The 12,442-nt window shown below is 41.2% G+C and overlaps 1 protein-coding gene across 1 annotated transcript in view; it reads right to left on the bottom strand.

Annotated features, from left to right (window-relative positions):
* The window catches only part of UNC13C (unc-13 homolog C), a 524,763-nt gene that overhangs the window by 75,891 nt on the left and 436,430 nt on the right, over positions 1–12,442 (bottom strand). The window contains exon 24 of the mRNA XM_014606134.3: positions 2,861–2,949. Within this exon, the coding sequence (XP_014461620.1) occupies positions 2,861–2,949 (89 nt within the window). The remainder of the gene's footprint in view (positions 1–2,860; positions 2,950–12,442) is intronic.

The following is a 12,442-nucleotide window of genomic DNA, read 5'->3' as shown; positions in this document are numbered from 1 at the left end:
GAGGCACTGCTCACATTGCAGGCAGTCCCTGACCTGGCCTTAACTGGAAGGAACCCGCAAGCCACAGTCCCCACAGCGCCAAACCTGGACCTGGGTAGAAGTGTTAATGGTGAGCGGTCCAGCCTGGACAGAAGCCTCACAGGTGCAAGCTGAGGCAGTGGCATTGGCTCTGGCAATGCGACATCCTCCAGCTATTTCCCTGGGTCTCTTTATCTGCCTTCTCTCTCTTACTGCTCTTCTTCCAAGCACACCTTCCCTAGTGAACTTGGCTGGAACTGGCCTGTTTATTTTTCATTGGCCCTAACGGGTTCCTTTTTTTCCAGCTTCCTTATGCCAAGCTGAAAGACTTGCCCCTAAAAAAAGCAGGGGAGAGCCCACAAACTGCCCTGCGAACTTCCTGCAAACTATTTACCCTGTTCGCAGCCCCTGTTCGCTGGCTTCCTGGTCACCTGGGGAATCTCCTTTTATACCCTGCTGGGTCTGGATTGGCTCAGCCCCCTTGTTAGGGCTTTTGTCAGGCCCATCATATAGTTCATCTAGAATTATTTACTGTTGCCTTTGTGTTTTTCTGTCTTACTACATTTCTCCCGTTTGATATTGTCCATTTCATTGTAGCCATTCTAGCGAGCATTTTCTGATGGAATATATACATATTGAAAGTGAATCTGAGTCTTTAATTATAGCATAACATACTGGTAAGGCAGACATCATTGCTAGCCCAACATGATCACTCACACTTTTAGTTTTGATGGATGGGACTGTATATTTAGGCTGTATCTTTGCACAGAATTTTAAAAAAAGATATTGCAGTTATTTTCTCTTTTTGGTAAATTTGGACTAATTTAATTCAATTAATACATTTAAAAATACAAGACTAGATATTCAGATACCACATTTGAGAAGTAGAACAAAGCTAAATATTTGTTGTATCCACACTACAGCAAGACAGATGCAGTAAATATTATAACCAGTCGTAAAAGTTATCATAGATAAACAGAATAGGTAAGTTTGAAAAAAATAAGGAAGAATATTGCGGAAAAAAAGAGGAGCATTAACAGAATTAAAAATTAACAGAAAACTATGAAAACCTCAGCTCACCCATCATGAAAAATCCAACACAAAAGACACATGAACACATTTTATTGGTAAGCAGGAAAAGGTATATAACAAGTAATCACACACCAACTTTGGAATAGCTTCCCCATTAGATAACAGATTTCCATAGTACAAATATGAAGAAAGAGTTGTCTGTAAATAAATAAATAGCACTGTTGCATCTCAAATTAATCAAATGAATGCATTTGATTGCTAGAGATGTTCTTTTTTTTCATATATCCTACTAGTGGTTGCTGCTTGTAGCTATACATAGTCCCATTCTTGGCAAATTGCTGCCCATGCTTCTTATTAGTGCAGTGCAAACTGTTGCTTAGCACAGGCCTATAAAGGAACAGGTATGACTCAAAGTACTGGAAGGTTTCCTAGGGTTTTCTTCAGAGTGAAGCAACAAAACTGAGGTGATCATTTGCAGGTTTTTGGCTATAGGACATAACAAGCATAACATATCAACATTTGTATGAACAAATTTAAGGGAGAGAATAATGCATGAAGCATGAATGAGGGCCTTTGAGCAACATGGTTAACAACATTATTTATGTCAGCACAGTCCTGGGGAGAAGGGTTATAGGCTTGCTAGTGCTTTGTCTCCTGGCTTGTCTACAGAAGAATGCAAAACTGGCCCCAAGGATCACAAGTTCTTGTTTCAACAATGTGGCTATAGATATTTTCTTTAAACTGAAAATGTTATTTCACACAGAAGATGATACCAATTTTAGAAAAATTCAATCCTGAGGTTTCATCTATTTGACAGTGACCTTTTAAAACAGGGAGAGAATAGGCCAAAGGGAACCAGCATGGGTATTACCCACGACTTAATTCTTACCTGACATTTTCCCTTCTTGCTAAGTTACCCCATTTTCAATATTATTTGCCTCATCTCATATTATTAATGAACTCAGGCAGTCATGACTCTTTCAGTAAGTAATCCTCAACTGTGGTTTATTTAAACTTAGTACAGCATTCTTTTTATGCAGTTAGGGAAAGCACGCACACAAAAGGAAAACAATTCACCCAGATTGTTCATCTTTAGCATTGGCTGCTATTGAAAAATTAAACATGTCACTCACCTCACTACAGCAAGGGAGCAATTCTCACAGCCATTCTCTTTTGTAAGCACCTGAATACTCTCTCTTTCTTATATTCCTTTATACTTTTTCAAAACATAGCAGACAGATAGTTGGCATGCTACCACCCTCATTCAGGTCAGCAGCATGCACACTGATTAATGAATAGATTTGAGAGTAAGGCTCACTAGCTGATTCCTGCAGAGTAAATGATCCAAGAAAGCTATGCCTAGTGACCATCAGAAGCAGGCTTAACCAGCAGCCTCCCTGGCTAGGGCAGGCTACTTCTGAAAGTTGTTGCCTCAGGGAATCAAAACACCCACACATACACACAGTAAAAAGAAGCTGACTGTGGTATCTGGCAAGAGGAAATTAGACTTTTTTTATCTCTTGAAGCTGGCAGGCATGTCTCTTTAATACATTCATGTCATCATACAGCTTTAGTTTCCTTTGGAGGTGAGGATACTACTGCACATTTCCAATTGCTCAAACATACACACACACAGGTATGTAGGCCATTCTAGGTGAACAGGAGCAGGCTGTAAAGGCATACAGCTGTCACCAGTCTAAATCAATTGGTTACATTTACATCAGGCACAGTTCTTTGTGGTTTGAGGCACAATGGACTAACCATAACAGGAAGTCACCATTCACACAGATTTTTTAAATAGGTTTATTACCTTGCAGCATAGGTAATGCTGAGTTCATCCAGTACACTACTGAGTTTCACCTGAAGTTCTTTTAGGACAATGCTAGCTTCTGGATCCAGCTGCAAAGATATTACAACTAATGTTATTTTTTTCTAATCTGTTACAATTCATGACTAGGATTGGGCATAACATACACATATTAAATTACACTACTGGAAAACAAACACAGAAACACCTGCCAGAATACAGAATTTGATTAATTAGCTTCCATTTAAAATTACTGTAGCATTGTATTAATGTAAAGGAAACTGTCCAAATTGAAATAGTAAAGAATTACCAAACCACGAGACAAAAAGTAATATTAGCAGCACTGCTGTCGAGTGGTACAGAAGGCACCAACATTCCACAAGACGATATGAATTTCAGAAATTACCTAATATATACACTAGATATGCCAGGACGGTGTATGAAAAGTCTACCCTGTTCATTCTTAATACACACGTTTTTATTTTTGTACATAGATCTCTTTTGTAAATGGCATTTTTTTTTAAATGTACTTGAAAGGTGTTTCTAGAATGCTTCCATTAATGCAGTTTAGAGTAGAGCATCTGGCAATGAGGAAGATAGCTTAAGGACTAGTCATGCTATTTCTACTTATAGGCTATAAGCAGAGGGAATCCATTAATTTTCATTCTTTCTCTGCACTCCTTAAAGCTATTAAGAGGCATACAAACTATAATAGCTTTAAGTCTAGCATAGTGCAATAAAATTCTGTGGTGGCTAGTTCTATGAGGAATGGGGAGAATGCTGGCAATTGATACCAATATTTCTTTCTCATCTCAGGAAGAAGTGGAGTGCGGGAGAGACAATTAATTGTACATTAAGATCTCTTCTCACACATAGGGGTAGGGATCCATGCACAGACATTTACCCATAAAGGCGCACATACTCTTTCAGTTTTGATTGGCATCCAGTATCTGTTATGCATTCTTTTTCAAATCTTGTTTTGGAAATCATCATATAAATGCTCTTGAGGTAGAAAAGTTAGATTTTTTTTGTCTTCTTGAATCTTGGGAGTTTAGCAAAAATGTTTGCAATCATAGGACACACAGGACTAAAAGAATTTCAGGATCAATCATTTTTAATATGAATTAATAACTGACACACTCTTTTTGAGGTTTCTGTTTTAAAATGTTCATAAATAGTTTTCAGTGGTAGGCCCCAATTTTTGGATCCAATCCTGTAGTAATTTTATTGCAACTTACTGAATGATTTCAAAGGAATTTTGCATTTGGAAAAATTCGTTATCAGGTTGATATCTGTATTTTTTAAATGTGTGTGTAGGCACTTGCTGAGTGCTTGTCACTCTGTCTTCATGATACCCTGGTGAAATAGGTAAAAACTGTCATCCCCATTTGGGAGATGAAGAAACTATGGCATAGAACAGTTAGGGGAGTTGCCCCAAACCACACAGGAAATCGGGGCATAGAAAATAACATAGATTGGCGGATTCCTGTTCCTTTGCCTTTACCAAAAGACCATCCTTACTGTCCTTATAGGGAACTAATACAACAACAACAGCCCATCACAATAGTGTATCACTTTTCCCTGCATTTTTACCAGGATAGAAAGTCAGACCTTTAAATTAAAATTTTGACAAAAGTCTGAGATTGGCAAGAAATTAGATTGCCATAAAGGCCTCAATCCAGCATAGCAAATACTTAACTTTAATTTGTTCTTAACATGAATAGTTCCAGGAAATAGGTCTCCTCTAGACTTTAAACAATTTTGTATTTAAGATTAAGAAATAGGTATGTGTTTGTTAATGTTATTAATACAACCCAGGGACACTAAGGAAGTTATGAGCCCAAACAAAAGCCCTGTAAACACTTCTGAAGCTACAAGAAGTCCAAGGGTAACATTTTCCCCGTGTTTGACTTGATGGCAACTTAGAAAACCAAATGGAAGAAGTAGAATGTCAACCTAGGTGACCAAACAGAGTATCACCAAACAATACACTTGTCCCTGCTTCTACAGCAGACTGAACAAAACCCTGGAACAGGAAGCTTACACTGAAATCCTTGTGCCTTTGACTCATATCTAACTTTTTAAATTTGAGAAACTTGTGTTAATGCTGGTGCTAGTACTGCTGGTCCAGGTTGTTCCATTGCACAGTTCAGAGAAGCTTTTTATTTCTCTTCCTCCTGCTCCTGCTTCACGGCAGGAAAGATCCTTGCTTTACGTTCCAAGAAAACTTTCCAGATTATCATCTTCTCTACTTGGCAAGACTAAGATAAGCAAATTACTCTTACTGAAGGATTCAAACCGGAAAGTGATGGCTCAAAAATACAAGGAAGTTCCTGTGTCTAGTAATTTATATTTAACAATGATTCTGTTTACAGGGTGGTCACACCTAACTTCTTTCCATTCTTGCAAATATTTGAGTGATCAAGTTGTATCAAAATAAAGCAAATGTTAAACTTGTGAATATTAACAAATATCAAATACTAAGTTGTACATATGAACATTGGCTAGAATATAACAGCCAGGCAGAGCGCACAAAAGCCTTGCCAGAGCCCTACAGCACAAGTTGGAAGGCTTCTTCAGCTAGATCCATTGAAGCTAATGACATTACTTTGTACTAAAGGTATTTATGATAACTGATCAATTCAGTTTATTTTCTAAATTTATCTTGAAAGGGCCCTTCTCAGCCAAAATGGGTTTGTACATGTGAATGCTACTATTTGTCTGTCCACAGGTGTTAGGGTGCATACAAGTTTTAAAATGCTTATAAAGTGTTTTTGCTTACAAAGTATAAAAACAAGTTTGTTTGTGTACAGCGAATAGAAAACTGGGCTTTGTATGAATGCAGAGGTCATGATTATCAATAAATGTCAATTTATTATCTATAGACATCAGAATGCAAAGAGAAATGCTAATTAATTTTTATAGGCTGTATATCTAGAGGTAGTATAATGTGCTAAAGATTATAGGATAACATTGCCTCTAGGTACCATCATTATCATTTCAGTCTAATGTGATGGCACCCAACCTTATGAACCTATAGGCTGCATGAATGGTGTGAGCTCAGTCCATGGGGCACATCACGTACGGAGTCAGTCCATGAGTGTAGTCAGAGTGCACACTGGCCCAACCTGAGCACTTGGATTCAGCTCTGCACCAGCCTGACCCTGTATACTTGGATCCAGTCATTCCCCATGGGCCTGGAAATCTGGCAATGGAAGAATGGCAATATTGCCACATAATTTCCAGACCTTTGGAGAGCTCTTTGGGCCAGATGATGCAGCTTTGTGGGCTGGATCTGGTCTGTGGGCCAGGGCCTGATCTAATATGCTTCTGGGACAAAATAATATGTGGAGCTGGGCCAAAATGGGTTTGGCATGATTCAGAGGCTTGCTTTTTACTCACTCAGGCTTGAGCCTATAAATGCTAGCCAAGTCCTCAGCATAAATCTGAGTAATTCTCAAATAGTAGTCAGTGATTTGTTGGATGCAGAAGTATCCAACGCTCACCCCCGCTGTGACATTTGTTGGGATCACAGGTAGGGGTGGTGGTGTATGAGGCTCTGGTGAATCTACCATGGTGGATCAAAGGATCCTCCTGTATAGGTGACTTCTTCAATGCCTAGCTGTTTCCAGGGCAGCCATGTGCTGGGTTGTAGCATGAAGGAGCCAGAGTATATCTGAGCATCAGGACCTTTGTTTTATGCATAAGTCAGTCCACGGGATTGTTAACATGCAAACAGTGAATTATTAGCTCTGATGCATTACTCATAAAATGAAGTAACTGAAGAAATAACAGTCAGGGGAAATGGGAAGCAATTACTATACATTACTGTTTCTTCCTTACCTGTTCTAAGACACTCAAGTCCAATATAACTACATTTTGAGAAGGTGGCATAATACTGACAATATAAAATCACAACAAGTTTTTGTACTTATGAAAGGTCTATTATTTTGACAGCATGTTCAACAAATTGTACTGATACACTGTATATCAACAATGCTAGTTCATAGAAACTAGCAAAGCAAAGCTTTTAAGTAAGGAATGTGCTATGCTGAGGTGAGAATGCACTGAATGAATCAAGCTAAAAGGCAGTAAGACTTGTGCTGATTTGGCATTACAGCATAACACAGTGTAGTAATAATACCTAGCTCTTATATAGTGCTGTCCATCAGTAGATGTCAAAACTCTTTACAAAATAGATACATATTTTCAGACTCATTTTATAGAGGAGGAAACTGAGGCAGAACAAGGTACAGTGCCTAATTCCAGCAACAGGAATCGGAACCTAGGTGTCCAGAAATCTGGTTAAGTGAGGTATCAGTTAGGGTTCATTGCCTCCCAAGAAAGTAATAATAAATAGGACAAATTCTTCTGTCATGAACATTGTTGTTAGGGATAACAGCTGTAATGTCAGGCAAGCGTGCTGAGCATTGGGTGGGGTAAAGAGACTACAGGCACAGATGCTTAGAAGATACAAAAAACACTTTCTTTTTACTAACTTTACTTGTACTAACAGTTTAAGAAGACTGACTCTTACACGTTTAAAGTGGCACAGACCTCAGTCACCTACTAGCATTAAAACATGTATTTCAGGGACCAAACACATCACTGATGTAACTGTCTAGCCCAGATATCCGCATCCATTGGGACAATGATCAGAGTGTAAGAAAATGATCAGAAACAACTTCTGAAGAATTTGGGAAATAGTTTTCAGAGATACCCAGAATGCAGCCACTCAATTTCTAATCTGTTTAAGTGAAGATGGGGTTATAAAACTAAAACATTGTGAATGAAGCATCTCTTTACTTAGATCATCCTCATTCACTACTGGGTACCAGAACACCTTGTGTACAGATACGTGGATGCCCAAAATTAGGAACTGCCTTCTCCAACCCCCAGACTTTATCATATTGGATCCATTGCATACAGTTGGAAGAGATGGAAAGCACTATGTTTGAAATGCCCCAGGAGGCACGCTGAGAATGAAAAAATGTCCCCCCACGTTGCATATTTGCAGTGTGGGCTGAAAACGTGGTACCTGGATGTCCAGGTTCCAAATAAAAACACTGGGGAGCAGGGCATGGTTCCTCACTGTGCCCTGAGGCATGCCGGGGCTCGGAGCTCCAGTGACGCTCTGGCATCCAACTAGAGCATCTCTATGGTGCCCCCTGTTGCCCTAGCACTCTGCATTTGTGTGCAGGTAAACAGAAGCGGTGCAAAGTTGACCCGGGAGCTGTCCCCAGTTAGTAGGGACTGGAACCCGCACAGGGTCCCAGCCCGCCATGCAGGGCCCAAAACTCACCCTCACAGTAGCAGCGGGCATGGGGTGCTCAGGGCCCACTGCTGTCAGCCCCCCTGCTACATGGCATGGCCCAATCGGCTCACAGCCAGTACCGCTTGTGCTGCTCGTCGCAGGACCAGCCCAGCTCACCGCAGTGCCACATGAGACCCTGCCACTTCAGGAAGCATTGGGGCCACCTGTGCTGTCACCTGGGGGCCAGCGCCACCCACAGGGCCAATGTGCCTCCGAGCCGGGCCAGATCCATGGAAGCAGGACCCAGCTCAGCAGTGATGAGACTGTCACCTGGGGTGCAGCGCCGCTCAGTCTGAGCGGCCCCGAGCTGCCTGACAGCGTGTGGCACTGTGTGGCACCCTGCTGAGCCAGGTCACACCTGTGCAATGTGGCAGCAGCAGTGTGGGTGTCAGGCAACTGGGGCTGAGCTCCACTGCCCCGTGTTGCATGGGTGAGCTGTGCCCTGAGGGGCTGGGGCTGGATAGGGGGCATGTGGGCCCTGCGGGAGGGAGGTAGGCCCTTCAGGGGGGCATGTGGGCCCTGTTGGGGGGCTGTGGGCCCTGTCGGGGGGAGTCTGTGAGCTGTGCAGGGGGGCTGCACCTTGTAGGGGGCAGGAGACCCACCCCTCCTGAGCAGCCTCCCCATACATCCCCACCACACCCACAATCCCCCCCAAAAACCCCACCCCCCAAGCCACTCCCACAAACTCCTCACCCACATACCTGGCCTTGTGGGCCAGGAGTGAGGGGACTGGATTTGGCTAAATATGGTACATTTTTTAAGAAGGAGTGAAAAATAAATATTTAGTCATCTGAGAATGTTATGCAAATTAATATTTGCTAGATAAACTGTGCTTGTAATTTTAGGAGTTAACAACCATTGTCAGTACTAAAAATGGCCAACATAATGAGATTCAGGAGATTTAAAGATTGATTAGACAATAGATTTCTTTTAAGATCCAGCCCAGACACTGCAATGAACAAAACCCAAACAGTGGAGAGATAAAATAAGTCTGGCCCTGTTCCATTTTTAAAACAGAGTTGTTAAATTGCTTCCCCCTTATTATTTAATTTTCTCTCCTGGTAGTCTGTTCAACCCAGAATTACAACTTTTCCCTAAAAGAAGAAAAACTCATAGGGCGCATCTAGATGAACATGAACATGCTTCTTGCAGCATCTCAAACTCCTTTGAGACAATGCAAGACACATACTGGGAACAAAATATTTGCAGCGTCGGCTCAAAATTTGATACCTGGAGATCTAGGTATCAAAAAATACCCCGGGGAGTGGGGGGGAAAGAGGGCAGGGCACAGTCCCAGATCATGTCCTGAGGAAACCAGAGACTCGGTCCTTCACAGAGACGCTCTGGTAGCCAGCTAGAGCACCTCTATGGCTGGCCCTTACCCCGATGCTGAAGTATGCTGCCTGCCCGTGCAGGGCAACTAGCAGTGCAAGCCTGCAGGGACCTGGACCGAGGCTCCTGACATGTAAGTAGGGGGTTCTGGGGGCTGGAGAAGCAGGGAGGGGACCATGGGTCCTGGACCCAGCCCCTTACTCGCTCCCCCAGCTCCCCGATCACTTCCTCAGCTCCCCAATCACTCTCCTAGCTCTCCCTTCACTTCCCCAGGTCCCCGATCCTTCCCCAGCTCCCCACCACTCCCCCAGCTCCCAGATCCTCCCCAATTGCTCTCCCAACTCCCCACTCTTCCCCCAGCTCCCCAATTACTTCTCCCCCGGCCCCCGCCCCCACACAGCCCGCAGTCACCAGCACTAGCAGTCAATTTTGCGTATTAAAATTCTACTATCATTCTAAAACTAACCTAATAAAATACATTTATATTGAATCATCCTTTTTTCTAATTTCCTCCGTCAATTGTGATGTTTTATTAAATTATGAACATACAGTCCTTTTCTAAAAAAAATGCACCCATTGCCTTTGCTAACATGACTTGGTATGTGTAAAAGAAACTAGATGTCAGGACACTGATAAACTGTTTTTGTACTGGGTGTAAGGAACCTGGCATATACCTTTCACGTCCATATCTCCCCACAGGAACAATGGGAGCTGCTGAATGCTGACAGCTTGAGGGCTCACTGACAAGTTCCCTTGGGCGCAGGGGGATGTAAGGAGGCCAGTTGCCCCCTGGTTGGAGAGTACGAGGTTTCTTTGGAATGCTACAGCCAGGGGCAGGAATGCCTATACACCTCTGCAGTGCTTTATTTTTGGAGCACTACAAAGTGCAGAGACACCAACAAATGGTGATAACTCCTGCTCAGAGGATGTATGATGGGGCAGTAAGAACTACATCCTGCAGGATGCTTAGCACTCAGGCTCTATTTCAGCAATGCACTTATGTGCACAGCTAATGGGAGTCTCATCAAGGTAATCAGAACCATATGTATGCTTCTTATAAGCTTCCTTTTTGTGATTTAATTTACTGATGAGTTCCCTGTTAAGCTAAGCTGGTCTCCTTGAAAGTGGAATCTATAGATAATAGATACATTATTTTGTCTTCTTTATTTTCATTATTGTTATTATTCTTGACTTATTCAATTGCTGTACCTAATTGCTGTTCTAGTCTATGTTTTGGAAAGAAACACAAAGAAATCAGCAAAATTCACAGCAGTTTTTCCTCATAGCACCACTCAGCCATGCAGGCTTGTGACGTATGTGAAAATAACTTAGTGATAATATTTGGTCACTCATTCCAACAAAAAACAAAAGGGTGCTGAAGCAAACATTTCTACATGTATGTGAAATCATGTGTCTTTGAACTGAAAAAATAGGCTTCAGATACCTTTATCCTGACATTTTCTCATTTTCTTTGTGACAGATGAGTCTTATTTTTACTGGGAACATTTTTTGTTTTAAATACCCTTCTTGCTGGCCTGCAGGGGAGGCAGGGAGCTCATCTGTATTTCTGCAGTATGGATATTTATATTGCTCTCATTGTTTTAAGTTAATGCCTTATGGCACAGTGCCTACTTTTTCCTTTGCTTTATGGGGATCCTTGCCCCACCAAAGCCAAGAGGCTAGCTCAAAACATAGGGACTATTGCTTGATTATGCCATTTAGATTGCACAGTTTGACAGACAAAGAACACTCTTTCACCATGTACAGCTGACAAGATTATCAATTTTTAATTTTATATGGAATTAGTTTTTACTTTAACTGTTATAGGCCTCATTTATTCTGCTGAAAATCATCTGTCTTGATATGCCTTCCATGAGCAAAATGGGAAACTATTTTCACCCTGCAAGGAAACCGCTGACAGGTTTTATTGCTTGTTTCCTTTCTTTCTAAGCACCAGTTCAATAAGGCAAATTGGCCACAAGAGGTTCTGCTCTTAGAATGTCTAGGGGATTAAGTATTCCAATTCAAGGGAAACATTTTAGTGGCACTTCAAAAAAGGAAAAAAAATTGAACAAGAATGCATTTTCCTTCAAGAAATTCTCTTGATAGAAACAAACTAAATTTTGACTATAGGCTGTTGAGGCCAAGTAGTGTATGCTCTGCTTCATCACTAGGGGCAAAATCATAAGTTCTTCACTCATCCCTTACTCAGCAAATGTTTCTGAACAGAACAAAGACTTGGGATTCATTCAAAGGCCCAGTTTGTGATCTGAAGGTAGCACTTAAACATGACCAAGAGAGAGTACTAAAACTGTGTTTCTGCCCCTTTTTGTCTGTGATTTAGAAAAAGGGCTTGTTTTTAAAGTTTTCTTTCTCATCTTCCCTGTTTGTGCTGGAGAAGCTACCAGATACACAGTGACATTTATTGACACCTTAATACAAGGAGTGGGGCATAGAATCTATAACAAACTTTTCTTTGAAAAAATGTAAATTAGTTGTTCAGCCTAAGTCTTATTAAAAATAATGAGTTTTAAAGACGCAAACTAAACTCAACTTTCAATCCCCTATTTCTTGAGATGTTACCATCTCATTAGTTCTTCAATTGTAAAGCACATTCATGTGATAACTTTAAGCATTTGCAAAATGTTCAAGGTGTTTTTAAATTATCAAGTGCAGATAGGAATGCCTGGACTGCTTCTACATTTTGAAAGGGAGTGCTCACCACTTATCTAATAATTTGTGTACATGGGAATAGATCAGCCTAACCTTTAAAAAAATCAGTTTTGCAGAGCACAATAATTATTTGCTTTTCAAAGTCTAGCTTTGTATGTCTAACAGCATTGCAGTTTCGATGATAAACTTCATACTCAAGGAAATATACCTGCCCAGTTTAAAGAATTAAACATTATCTATTATGACTGCATCACCTGAAGCCATCC

This window comes from Alligator mississippiensis, chromosome 11 (genome assembly GCF_030867095.1).
Source record: "Alligator mississippiensis isolate rAllMis1 chromosome 11, rAllMis1, whole genome shotgun sequence".
Classification (NCBI taxonomy): domain Eukaryota; kingdom Metazoa; phylum Chordata; order Crocodylia; family Alligatoridae; genus Alligator; species Alligator mississippiensis.
This window is presented reverse-complemented; position numbering and strand designations above follow the sequence as displayed.